This window comes from Hemiscyllium ocellatum, chromosome 7, assembly GCF_020745735.1.
Source record: "Hemiscyllium ocellatum isolate sHemOce1 chromosome 7, sHemOce1.pat.X.cur, whole genome shotgun sequence".
NCBI classification, from domain to species: domain Eukaryota; kingdom Metazoa; phylum Chordata; class Chondrichthyes; order Orectolobiformes; family Hemiscylliidae; genus Hemiscyllium; species Hemiscyllium ocellatum.
In genome coordinates, this window is record NC_083407.1 from 109,591,775 (window position 1) to 109,606,575 (window position 14,801).

General features: G+C 41.1%; 1 protein-coding gene across 1 annotated transcript in view; it reads right to left on the bottom strand.

Moving 5' to 3' along the window:
* Positions 1-14,801, bottom strand: part of LOC132817667 (sperm-associated antigen 16 protein) — a 1,000,178-nt gene that overhangs the window by 921,686 nt on the left and 63,691 nt on the right. The window contains exons 5-6 of the mRNA XM_060828166.1: positions 3,455-3,592; positions 3,233-3,340 (exon numbers count right to left, since the gene is read on the bottom strand). Of these exons, the coding sequence (XP_060684149.1) occupies positions 3,233-3,340; positions 3,455-3,592 (246 nt within the window). The remainder of the gene's footprint in view (positions 1-3,232; positions 3,341-3,454; positions 3,593-14,801) is intronic.

Below are 14,801 nucleotides of genomic sequence, written 5' to 3' on the forward strand. Positions count from 1 at the left end.
TAATTCAATTCACTCCATGTGATATTAAGAAATGGTTAGAGGCAGCACTGAATACTGCAAAGGCTACCGGCCCTGACAATATTCTGGAAGAGCCAGAACTTGCCACTGCCCTAGCCAAGCTGTTGCCAGAACAGCTATAACATTGGCATCTACCAGACAATGTGGAAAATTTCCCAGGTTTTCCCTATACACAAAAAAGCAGACAAATCCAACCCAGTCAATTACCACCCATCAGTCTACTCTTGATCATCAGTAAAGTGATGGAAGATGTCATCATCAGTGCTATCAAGCAGCAGCTGCTCAGTGCTAACCTACTCAGTTCCAGTTCTCATTACAGCCTTGGTTCAAACACAGTAAAAAGAGCTGCATTCCAGAGGTGAGTTGAGAGCTACAGCCCTTGAGATCAAGGCCAAATTTGACAGTGTGCTGCATCAAGGAGACCTAGTAAAACTGGAATCAATGGGAATTGGGGGCAAATACTTCACTGGCTGGAGTCATATCTGGCTCATAAGAAGTTGGCTGTAGCTATTGGAAGTCAGTCATCACAGCCCCAGGACATCTCTGCAAGAGATCCTCAGGGTAGTGTCCTAGATTTAGCTGCTTCACAAATGACATTCCCTCCAACATAAGATCAGAAGTAGAGATGTTCGACGATGATTGCACAATGTTCAGCACCATTCATGACTCCTCAGATACTGAAGCAGTCCATGTTCAAATGAAACAAAATCTGGACAATATACAGGCTTGAGCTGACAAGTAGCAAGTTAACATTCACTCCACACAATGCCAGGGAATGACAATAAGAGAATATCTAACCACATGCCTTTAACATTGAATAGTGTTACCATCACTGAATCCCCCACTACCAATATCTTTGGGGTTACCACTGATCAGAAACTCATTTGGACTCACTATTTAACACAAGTAGCTACAAGAGCAAGTCAGATGCTCGGAGTACTGCAGCGAGTAACTCATCTCCTGACTTCCCAAAGTCTGACCACCATATACAAAGCACCAGTCAGGAATATGATGGCATACTCTCCCACTTGCCTGGATGGGTGCAGCTCCAAGAACACTCCAGATGTTTGACACCATCCAGGACAAAACTGCCTGCTAGACTGGCACCACATCTACTAATATACACTTTCTCCACTACCGACACTTAGCAACAGCAGTGTGTGCTATTTAAAAGATGCACTGCAGAAATTCACCCAAGATGCTTAAACAGCACCTTCCAAATCCACAATCACTTCCATCTAGAAGATCAGAGGCAGCAGATACATGGGAACACCACCACCTGTAAGTTCCTCTCCAAGCCACTCACCACCCTGACTTGGAAATATCACTTTTTCTGTCACTGCTGCTGGGTCACAATCCAAGAATTCTCTCTCTTGCAACATTCTGAGTGAACCCATACATGTGGATTGAAGCGGTTCAAGTAGGCAACTCACCAGCACCATCTCAAAGGCAACTAAGGACATGCAATAAATGCTGACAAGCCAGCGACACTCACATCTCACACATGAATAAAAAACAATTGCATATGCTCTGTCCAGAACCTAAAGAGATCTAGTTAAAACAGAAAAGACAACATTTGCCAAGGCTAGGGAAATGAAGGTGTGTGTCATTGTACTTGCTATCTATACTTAACAGATTTTCCCCCCTTAGTAGCAAAATGGAAATTAATCTCATTCCATTTAACATCTGGGGTTGTCTCTTGCAACATTGTATTATTTGCAGATATATTAAACCTTAAAGCACAATAATCAGTTTTTAAAAGAAAGACATACAAGCCAAAAGGAGGGTAAAAATGCAAATTCTGCAAATTCTTTGTTGATTACACTGAGTCCTGAGAGGAATCATGGAATACCATATACCTTAAGAGTATCAATGGAACTTCAGACAGCAATGCAAGGGAGAGAAGCCATTCAAAAAAGCTAACTGTGATCTCCGATACATTCTGTCCCAGATTGTCGACCTGACGCGAGTTGAAAAAAGGCAATTCTGGGCAAAAGGCATGTCTACATTTTACCCTTGCAGGAATTTACAAGAAAGTGAAGTTAAAACCCAACAGTAACCCCTCTGGTCATGACGTACTCGAGAGCTGGAGTATTTGTGTTCAAGCCTGTGGTTCAAGTTTTATATTACTCAAGTGTTCTGTGAAGGCACAGCTAAGAGCTTTTATCACACCACCGTATGTGTGCAAGTTAAAAACGAAGGCATCTCTAACTGCTTAAAACAAATTGTTAGCAAGGAAATTATCAAAGAAAATTGGAGAAATTCCTTCCAGCTAGCTGCGGAACCAAGAATCTCCAACCAACTACTTAACTACCAAATTCAGCACTTTCAAATTCACCCACCTTAACAACTGTAATTGTTTACAGTTGATTTTTCACAGACAAACCATAACTGATTTGAATACTCCTTTTTAATATTTACCTTTCTGGACTTGCCTCTCATTTCTACTCTGGTGCTGGACAGCCAGCTATGTAAACGATGCCAAATTTAAAGTGATATTGCTATAGAAGAAATCTATCAATACATAGCTAACAACCTTTTGGGGCACCTTCTTCAAGATTAGCAGCAAGCATGTCCTTTCTTTGACAGCAAAATCCGAACCAATATATGATTGTTTTCGAAAGGGAATTCCAAGGTAAAAACAATCAACAGAAGTTGTCAAGTCTCGGAACATGGAAGATGAACAATTGTTGGCAATTTGTAGCTCAGGTTGATGATAAGTATGTAAGTTAGCTCACTGAGCTTGAAAGTTTGTTTCAGACATTTCGTCACCATACTAAGTAACATTATCAGTGAGAGTCTCTGGTGAAGCACTGGTGGTATGTCCTGCCTCTCTATTTATAGGTTTTGAGGCAGGTTATACTACCAGCACTTCACCAGAGACTCTCACTGATGAGGTTATCTGGTATGGTGATAAAACTTCTGAAAACAAACCTTCAAGCTCAGCGACCTAACTTACATACTAATTGACAATTGTGTTGGGACGGCATGGCAACAACCAAAGATGGAAAACTTCAGTTGTCAAAACATTTCTCGATTCATTAGCTTCATTATCCCTTTGAAAGAGTTAAAAATAAACAACCTCCAAGGATCAAAAATCCTAGTTATTCTTGTTTATTAAAAATGAGCTTAATATTTTCATAAATAGTTAATATAATGGTTACACTTTCCAAATAGCATTTAAAATATCCAAGCTTTGAGCAGGTTACTTTACCTTTTAATATCATTAATGAGTCTGTTCTTTTCTTGTGCCACACGCTTATGATGCATTCTATGGAAATCGCGTTCTTTCCTCAGTTTTACTAATGTTTCAACAGCTGTGCTGTAGGTGCAAAAATGTTTAAATTTTAATGCTGCTAAGGTGATAAAAATTTTCATACAGATATATTTCGACAGAGAATAATTTCTAGATCTTCAAGTGATATTTACTACATACTTGGTCGCAATCTTGCAGTTCTCAAGATCTTTCTTCAAATTTTTTACTTCATTTTCCAGCAGCTGATTTTGAGCATATACATCAGGAACAAATCCCACATTCTGGACTTTCAGTAAACCTTTTTGCAGCATTTCATACCTGATATGTACAACATATTATTTCAAGTCAAAATCTGATTGATTATATGTTACCTTAACAATTATTAAAATGGAAAAACAACAACTGTGTCATGTTCAACTTTTATGGCATGACATGAAGAGGAAGGCAAAACAGACTACATTATAAACAATTATGAATGAGGGACTAAGGATATTAAAGGATCTCCTGATTTAGGTCAGACATTCTGGCATTTTAGGAAGGAAATATGGTTTGTAGAAGTGAATGAAGCTTATTTGAAATCAAACAGTGATTTAGCAGTCAACTTGCTAGGTTATGTGTTCAGAGGAAGACAAATCATACAGTGAAGCAGAATTACTTGTTAAGATGGATACATTAGAATGATACGTTACATATGAAGTTTGATGTAGGAATTGAATTAGAGTCTCCCTTGACAGAATTAAAGGATAATCAAATGAGAACATTAGCAATACAACTAAGTGACAGGGCACCAAATGATGCAGTTGCCCAGGAGATATAAACACAAATGAGTATTCTACAGCCTTCCTAAGGGATTTCAGTTCTCCTCATAGTGAGTAACATGCACAATGGAGATGCACACAAGAGCAAAACTATTAAATTAATTAGTTTTTTTAAAAAACAGCCCATTTTAAAATCCCACAAACATGAATACAATTTTGGATTTAGTTCTAATTCATGAAAGGAAGCAACAATTAGGTAGAAGTAGCAATCTGATAATCCAGAAATACAAGATGAAATCTCACCAAGGCAACTAGGGAATTTAAATTCAGTTTAATAGATTTAGATTTTTAAATTTTATTGCTAAAATACAGGTGGTTCTCCTATAATGCTGTAATTGTGTCCCCATGCATCAAAAATAATAGGGCCTATGGCAAAAACAGGGGTAGGGACGAACCACCAAAAACACCAGTAAAAATTGAAACAAAAGTAGTGGTTAGCCTAACACAAACAATAGCACAATCTAAGTGAATTTTGACCTATTGTAACTGACCTGTTGTATAGTACTATATAGTGCAATTCATCAGAATCTTCAACTGATTACTCTCAATTGGCATCATACCTGTTGGCTACACGACATTCTAGCCATTCTTCTGATCTCATCAAATGGTAACACAGCACAAGTCAGATCCCAGAGTGAAACCTTGAGAGATTAAGGACTCTATCTTAACTTCTTTTGCTCAGTGTCAGTTTTGTCAAGTTTTTGGAGGGTTTCACATCATGATGCTTGGAGACATCTATTACCTTATTTTACAAAACCCACCTTATTACCTACCCCACCTTTTGGTGCCCCTGTTAGACATTCCAGCACCATTATACCATATGCCATTTCCAAAACAACTCACCACTTCCTGGATATCCCAGAATTGACAAACATCCGCAGTGCAACACCATCTTTAAAAATGATTTGGAGATGCTGGTGTTGGACTGTGGTGTACAAAGTTAAAAATCACACAACACCAGGTTATAGTCCAACAGGTTTAATTGGAAGCACACTAGCTTTCGGAGCAACACTCCTTCGTCAGGTGATCACCTGATGAAGGAGCGTCGCTCTGAAAGCTAGTGTGCTTCCAATTAAACCTGTTGGACGATAGCCTGGTGTTGTGTGATTTTCATCTTTAAAAAGATATTGTGCACCCAGTTAGGAGCTGTAAGTCCAGAGCTGCCCTGCATAGTTCCTGACATTGGCCTGGGCATGGCAGACAATGGAAAATTGATGTTTCTTGTGGGCGGGATACGGAGTTGCTGCTGATGAGGATGGGGTGATGCAGAGGCAAGATGTCCTTTTCCGCCAGGCCAACAGAGGACACTATTCTACTGGAACCACATCAACCTGGACCAGGGTTACACTCCAACCTCTCACCCTCACAACGTGCAGCCCCTCCACTCCCTCTGCTCCAATCCCAACCTCACCACCAAACCAGCAGATAAAGAGGGTGCAGTGATAGTTTGGCACACTGACCTCTACACCGCTAAAGCCAGATGCCAACTCGAAGACAGCTCCTTCTACCGCCCCCCTCGACCATGACCTCACCCCCCATCACCAAACCATCATCTCCCAGACCATACAGAACATCATCACCTCAGGAGATCTCCCACTCACAGTTTCCAACCTTGTAGTCTGGGAACCCCGCACCGCCTGATTCTACCTCCTTTCCAAGACCCACAAGCCTGACCACCCCAGACGACCCATTGTCTCAGCCTGCTCCTGCCCCACTGAACTCATCTCCACCTACCTCGATGCTGTCCTATGCCCCCTAGTCCAGGAACTCCCCACATACGTTCGAGACATCACTCACGCCTTCCACCTCCACCAAGACTTCCATTTCCCCGGCCCCCAAGGCCTCATCTTCACCATGGACACCCATCCCTCTATATCTCCATCTGGCATGACCAGGGCCTCCAAGCCCTCTGTTTCTTCCTCTCCTGACGCCCCCAACAGTACTCTTTCACTGACGCTCCAATTCATTAGGCTGAACTGGTCCTCACCCTTAACACCCTCCCACTTCCTCCAGACCAAAGGGGTAGCCATGGGCACCCATATGGGCCCCAGTCCATCTTCCGTAGTTACACCGGCACCACTCCCCACCTCTTCCTCCGCTACATTGATGACTGCATCGGTGCCACCTCATGCTCCCAGGAAGAGGTTGAGCAGTTCATCAACTTCACCGACACATTCCACCCTGACCTCAAATTCACCTGCACCATCTCTAATACCTCACTCCCCATCTCTATTGATGACGACTGAATTGACACTGACATTTTTTTATAAACCCACCGACTCCCACAGCTACACCTCTTCCCACTCCACCTCCTGCAAAAATGCCATCCCGTATTCTCAATTCCTCCGCCTCTGCCGTATCTGCTCCCAGGAGGACCAGTTACACCACAGAACACACCAGGTGGCCTCCTTCTTTAGAGATCGCAATTTCCCTTCTCACGTGGTTGAAGATGCCCTCCAATGCATCACATCCACATCCCGCACCTCCGCCCTCAAACCCCACCCCTCCAACTGTAACATGGACAGAACCCCCCAATCCTCACTTTCCACCCTACCAACCTTCGCATTAACCATATCATCTGCTGACATTTCCGCCACGTCCAGACGGACCCCACCACAAAGGATATATTTCCCTCCCCACCCCTTTCTGCTTTCTGCAAAGACCATTCCCTCCGTGACTACCTGATCAGGTCCACATCCCCCAACAACCCACCCTCCCGTCCTGGCACCCTTCCCTGCCACCGCAGGAATTGCAAAACCTGCACACACACCTCCTCCCTCACTACCATCCAAGGCCACCAAAGGAGCCTTCCACATCCATCAAAGTTTCATCTGTACATCCACCAATGACGTTTATTGTATTCGTTGCTCCCAATGCGGTCTCCTCTACACTGGGGAGAATGACACCTCCTCGCAGAGTGTTTCAGGGAATATCTCAGGGACACCCACACCGATCAACCCCATTGGCCCGTGGCCCAACATTTCAATTCCCCCTCCCACTCTGCCGAGGACGTGCAGGTCCTAGGCCTCCACCACTGCCGCTCCCTCACCACCCGACACCTGGAGGAAGAACACCTCATCTTCCGCTTCGGAACACTTCAACCCCAGGACATCAATGTGGACTTCACCAGTTTCCTTATTTCCCCTCCCCCACCTTACCTCAGTTCCAACTTTCCAACTCAACACTGTCTTCATGACCTGTCCTACCTGCCCATCTCGCTTCTCACCTAGCTGCTCTACCCTCTCCTCTGACCAATCACTTCTATCCCCATCCCCATTCACCTATTGTACTCTTCGCTACCTTCCCCCACCCTCCTCTCTGACCTATCTCCTCCATCCCCACCCCCATTCACCTATTGTACTCTTTGCTACCTTCTCTCCAGCCCCACCCAACCCCCATTTATCTCTCCACCCTGGAGCTTCCTGCTTCTATTCCTGATGAAGGGCTTTTGCCCGAAACGTCAATCTTCCTGCTCCTCGGATGCTGCCTGACCTGCTGTGCTTTGCCAGCACCACTCTGATCAAATCTAGGATTACCATCCAGGCCAGTGCAGTCTCAACCATCTGAAGGAATGCACAGAATGTAGGAAGAAAATCAATGACCTTCTCCACTCTGCCAGTGAAAGTGCCACCAACTTCTCATTGATATCTCACACTTACTCTAACTCTGCTACTGTACTCACCATATCCTGCAACATCTTCACCGATCACTTTCATCCTCGTTAACATCTGACCCGACTAATCCTGAATCTCTTTTTGCACAGTCTACTCACCTCCTCAGGACATCTCTACACATGCACCAAAAGTAGCAGTGTATCATCCACATTTCTCTCCCTCACCCACTATGTGCAGTTTCCTGACTCTGACCACTCTGAGCAGCTGACTGAGCAGCAGTCCAAGCCCTTGGACTGGTATTTTTTTGCAAATGGTTACCATACTGATTATTTACGGAAACAGATTTACATGAGTCTACAGATATTCTTTAACATCTAAACATATTTTTAAGTGAAAAGAGAGAATAAAAAACTCTTAATACAAACAACAAAACCAAGTTTCAAACTGACCCTCAACACTGTCTTTTTACTGTGAGTCAATTCTAGTGAAATTTCACGCTTATCTTAACTCTTTCAGTTTTAAATTAACATATTGCTCCCAGCTTCTTGTCCTCATGCTGTAGAGACATTTTCATGAAGCTTTTCCAAGTCCACTAACACAAACATTTCACAAGTTCTTTATGAGAAAACACATGAGCCAACTGATTATCTAAGGCCGAAACAGAATTCAGCACTCTGAGCATCGCAACACCTACTGCCGGGGATGAGATTCGCGTAACAGCGAACAGGAATTCACATTACTTTTAAAAAGTCGGCAATTTACAAATTGCGGTACAGGCAAATTGCGTTTAATAAACGAGAGTTATAGGAGAATTACCTGTAAATAAATCTAGAATAAAAATGTTGATATTAGTAACGACAACTGCAAAATTACCAAGTTGTTAGAAAACCCTCTGATTTAATATTGCCTTTTATAGAAGGAAATCTGCTAACTATTTCTTGTCAGATTCAAAGCAATGCAGTTGGTTCTTAGCTCCCCTTTGAAATGGTTAAGCAAGCCACTCAACTGAACCAAAGGAGTTCAGCACCACTTTGTGAAAACCATTAAGAGATGAGCAATAAATGCCGACCTTGCCAGGGATATCTACATCCCATAAATGAGTAAAAAGAAGATAGTTGGAATTACGTAACCACAGTGGAGTCTGATATAGTTTTTAGGGCTCGAGGATTCAAAGGGTTTGGGGAAAGTGGGAACAGAGTACTGAGTGAAACCATCAGTTATTATCATATTGGATGGCAGAGCAGGCTTGAAGGGCTGAATGACCTATTCCTGTTCCTTTTTTCCTTTTCTATATTCTGGTCTTCAGGGTAATCAAGAGATTATTCAATAAACTAATTAAAAGGCTAAATGCTGAAATATAATCATTTTAGGAACATGAAGTAATATGTATGAATACTAAAACAGGAAGAGATACTGGAAGGAAACAGTATGGAAGAAAAGGATTGCATTGTTTTATGCAAGATAATATTTAAAATAGGAATGTGATCCTTAAATAGGTCAATGGTAACAGTACAACACATTTGGTTCCTGAACAAAGTTCTGAGTCATTTGGTGGAAAGATCAGACATGTTCAGAATGAAATGGGATAAAGAGATCTCAAGATAGCCTGAGGTATTCCAGAAACTGGTGCAACGACTGACCATAACTGGAGATATGAAGAAGAGAACTTAACTATTGTTGAAGCATGACTGGAATAAATAAAATATGAAAAGTGATTATTTCTCACTAATTCAAAAATGATGAGAACACTTCTGTTTGAAGACAGAGAAGTTGTTGGAAATGGTCATTTTTCAACAGTATTCACAAAGAAATAGGATTGGAAAAAAGGATGATAATTGGAAGCACAGTTTAAACATGAATATAAATTGAAAAATGCAAAAAATACACAAAATATTAGAATCAGGACTAGCAATTGGCCCTTTGAGCCTGTTCTGCTATTCACTATATCGTGACCAGTATGTTTGTACACCTAACTCCATTTTCCTGCCTATCCCCCAAACATTGTTAAGTTGACAAGATTCTGAATTTCAACATTTGTTCTAAGATTCCAATGAAGGTGGTTCAAGCTATTAAGAATCCTCTTTTGTGTATTAATTAGAGTTCACAACTCAGACCAAATCTCAAAGCATTGAAAAATAGCAAATGTGACTTCAATCTGCAAGGCAGGCAAGGAATAAAATATAATTTATTTTTTAAAAAGTCAAGCATGTCAGCTTTCACAAGAAGGTTTGAAATTTCAAGGGTAAGCCAAAATATTCAGTGCAGGGTGGGTGTCATGTTTGCTTTATTCATTGAATTGCTCTGGACAAATAAGGATGTCAACGACTTAGGTTTCAGGAATGCATCTCACACCACACAATAGACTACTGCACATGGTTCAAGCACAAAGAAGAGATGCGTATGCACGAAAGTGGATTGGCAAATAGTTGATTAATGGATAATAAGCAATTAACTGATATATAATAAGGAGTAGCTAGTTATATGTTGACAAATACTGAATGGCCAGCCAATTATCATTGAAGTTATACAAGGTTCAAATGTTGGAGCTGGGTTAGAATTGACTTGTTTGCAAAATTAAAACCTGAGGGTTAAAAAACAATGAGAATTTTGTTAATGTAGAGAATATAGAGAATAATGGCTCTCAACCTGGAAGCATTATTTAGGAATGCTCCTTAGACTCCCTGCCAAAGGGATAACCTCACATTTTATCACATCATAATTCATCTACCAAATTTTCATAACCTGCTCATAAACTACCTGTATTTGGAGTCATAGAGATGTACAGCAGGAAACAGACCTTTTGGTCCAACTTGTCCATGCCGACCAGATATCCTACATTTATCCAGTACCATTTGCCAGCACTTGGCCCATATCCCTCTGAAGACTCTTATTATATACCCATCCAAATGCATTTTTAAATGTTGCAATTGTACCAGCCTCCACGACTTCCTCTGGCAGCTCATTCTATACATGCACCAGCCTCTGCATTAAAAGGTTGCCCCTTAGGCTCTTTTTAAATCTTTTCCCTCTCACCCTAAACCTATGCCCTTTAGTTCTGGACTTAACAACCTCATGGAAAACACCTTGCCTTTTTTTTCCCTATCCATTCCCATTATGATTTTATAAACCTCTATAAAGTCACCGCACAGCCTCCCATACTCCAGGGAAAACAGCCCCAGACTACTTAGCCTCTCCCTATAGCTCAAACCCTCCATTCCTGACAACATCTTTGTAAACCTTTTCTGAACCCTTTCAAGTTTCACAACATCCTTCCTGTAGGAGGGAGACCAGAATTGCACACAATATTCCAAAAGTGGTCGAACCAATGCCCTATACATTCACAACATGACCTCCCAACTTCTATACTCAATACTCTGACCAATAAAGGAAAGCATACCAAATGTCTTCTTCATTATCTTATCTACCTGCAACTCCACTTTCAAGGAACTGTGAACCAGCGCTCTAAAGTCTCTTTGTTCAGCAATACTGTGCAGGACTTGAACATTAAGTCCTACCCAGATTTGCCTTTCCAAAATGGAGCATCTTGCATTTATCTAAATCAAACTCCATCTGCCGTTCCTTGGCCCATTGGCACATCTGATCAATATCCCTGTTGTACTCTGAGTTAATCTTCTTTGCTGTCCACTACACCTCCAATTTTGGTGTCATCTACAAACTTACTAACTATACCTCCTATGTTCACAAACAAATCATTTATATAAATGACAAAAAGCAGTGGATCCAGCACCGATCCTTGTGGCATACCGCTGCTCACAGGCCCCCTGTCTGAAAAGCAACCCTCCACCACCACCCTCTGTCTTCTACCTTTGAGCCAGTTCTGTATCCAAATGGCTAGTTCTCCTTGTATTTCAAGTGATCTAACCTTGTTAACCAGTCTACCATGAGGAACCTTGTAGAATGCCTTGCTCCAGTCCACATAGATCACATCCACCGCTCTGCCTCATCAACCTTCTTTGTAAATTCTTCAAAAAACTCAATCAAGTAGTGAGACATGATTTCCTTTGCACAAAGCCATGTTGACTATCCCTAATTAATCCTTGCCTTTCCAAATACATGTAAATCCTGTCCCTCAGGAATCCCTATTTCTTGCAGTCTCTTTGCTGAACTTCACAATTCGCTTTCTTATTTATTTCAGCAGTGTCATCACTTGGCTGAGATACAGTTGGTCCTCCATTTAATTAATCATCAATATACTACTTAATTAATTATGAGCACAGCACCAATCACAGCAGCACTCCATTTGGTACAGTTCGGCAATCTAAAGATTTTATGTTGTAGTGTGATGTAAACTGTGTGATTTGTATATATAATTTTTGACACTATTTGTTGTTAGTTTGGGTTCCTGGCTTTCAAAGTGGCAACCAGTGGGTTTTCTATGTATCTAACGTTAATAATTAACTTCTGAAAACATTTACGCAGCCACGGTAGTTTAAAATGTTTTTGAAACCTAGTTTTTGAATGGATTTTGTGCATTATTTATGATCTTCCATTTAATTAGATTGCTTTGCAATCCAGCATGGTAAATAATGGGATCTCAAGGTTTGTTGGAGAGTTCACATACTTTTTATTTTGTTAAACTTATGGGAAACCTGAGACAAGGAGACTTCTACTTTTACTTTTGACTTTGAATGGGGTAGTCCTGTGAAATTCTTGAATAGGATGGTTGCGCAGAAAAGGATATATAGTTAATTAGGTTACCTTTGACTGAAGAGTTAGTGTTAGCCCCAGACAGAAGTGAAATCATGGAGCTGTTAATACCACATTTGGTTGCTTTGCTGCCATCAGGGATCTGTGGACAATCAACCCAAAATCTCTCTGCTCCTCTGAGCATCCTAATGTCCCACCATTCATCAAATACTCCTTTGTCTTGTTATTTCTTCCAAAGTGGATCACCTCATACTTATCAAGGCTAAATTCCACTTGAGGCTAATCTGTTCATCTGGCCAATCGTTGTTATGTTCCTGTAATCTAAGACTTTCTTCCTCACTATTAACCACCCGGCAAATCTTTGTGTTACCCGCAAACTTACTTAACATCTCCCCCCCCAACATTCTCATCTATATCATCTATATGTATCACCAACAATAAAGAACCCAGGACTATTCTTATGGTCTGCTCCTGGACACTGGCCACCAGTCACACAAATAGCCTTCTACCACCATTCCTATCATTAAGCATTTATGGATTCATCTTGCAAAGTAATCCTGGATCCCATACGCTTACCTTTTTTATCAATTTCCCATGTGTGAACTCGTCAAAGGCTCTGCTGAAATCCATATAAACTACATCAACCACACAACCCTCATCTATGCACCTGATCATGTTCTTGAAAAATTTAAACAAATTTGTTCAGAATGACCTCCCTCTGACAAAGCCATGCTGACTACCCTTAAACAAACCTTGTCTCACAAAATTGAGAATCATTCCTTCCTTCTGAATTTTCTCCAATTATTTCCACACCACTGATAAGAGACCAATGATCTGTAATTCCTTAGTTTATCCCTACCATCCTTCTTGCAAAGTGGTATCACATTAACTTTACTCCAGGCCTCTGCAAACTCCTCTGTTGCCACAGAAGAATTGAAAAAATTGGATCAGAGCCCCTGGAATTTCCTCCCTCCCCTCTCACACCAACCTAGGATACAACTCATCGAGACCTGCAAATGTGTTCAATTTTCAGCATGCCAAAACCTCCAATAACTCTTCACTCCCTATGTAAATCTGCTCCAGAACCTCACAGACCCTCTCCAAATTACAGTACCTATATATTCCTGGTATGGAGGGGTTGTCTTATAAAAGCTAAACAGGTTAGGACTCTACTCATTAGTTTAGAAGAATGAGTGGTGATCTCATTGATACACATAGGATTCATAAAGGTCTTGACAGGGTAAATACCAGGATGTTTTCCCTCATGGAAGAGTCAAAGACCAGGCAGCATAGTCTCATAATTAAGGATTCCAATTTAAGACTACATAAGGAGGAATCTCTTCTCTCAGTGGGTTAAAAGTCCATGGAACTTGCTGCCACGGAGAGCTGTAGGGACAAAGTCCTTGAGTATATTTAAGGCTGAGATAGATTCTCAATCAGTAGAGGAATCAAGGGTTATGTGAAAAGGGCAGGTAAGTGGAAGCAAGGATTGTCAGATCAGGTTTGATTCTATTCAGTGGTGGAGCAGGCTCATGGGCTCAACTAACAACTCCAGTTACTATTTCTTACTCTCCTCATTCCTGAAGAAGGGCTCATGCCCGAAACATCGATTCTCCTGCTCCTTGGATGCTGCCTGACCTGCTGCGCTTTTCCAGCAAAACATTTTCAGCTCTTATCAGCTTCAATCTTGTCAGATTGTGGAATAGACTGAATGGGCTGAATGGCTTGTCTCTGCTCCAATGTCCTCTGGTTAAGATGCTTGCAATTCTCCACAACAATCACCATGGCACCCATCACCTTAAATATCCATTTCCCCCTACCACCAACTTATAGTGGCAGCAATATGTACTATAAACAAGGTACACCCACAGCATCTTCCAAACCTGCAGTCCTATACAAATTGCACTTGTAAATACCCTTCTAAACCATACATCATACCAATATGGAATTACATCAATGTTCATTCATTGACACTGGGTCAAAAACCTGGAACTATCTTGCTAACAATATTTTGGTTGTACGTACAAATGGCCTACAGCAATTCAAGAATGTTGGTCACCTCCAATTTCTCAAAAGGAATATAGGACTGGCAACAAACATTGGCCTTGTCAGATTCTTATGAATTTCATGAAATAAAAAAAATGATTTGAGCAAGGAAATATGCCTATTTGTGTCAGATAGAAACACAGACACATTCAAAAAGATCTTGACAAGTTCAATCAATAGGTGCAGAAATGACACATTTAAGTTAAACAGAAGAACATAATGTGTGTGTGTGTATATATATATATATATATATATATATATATATATCACACACACATATATAAAATATAATTTGACAGAGACCGGATATGAATTACATAACAAATGCAAATTTGCATGAGACACCAGAACAGAAGAGAAATTGAGCATTTTAGTGGCCTT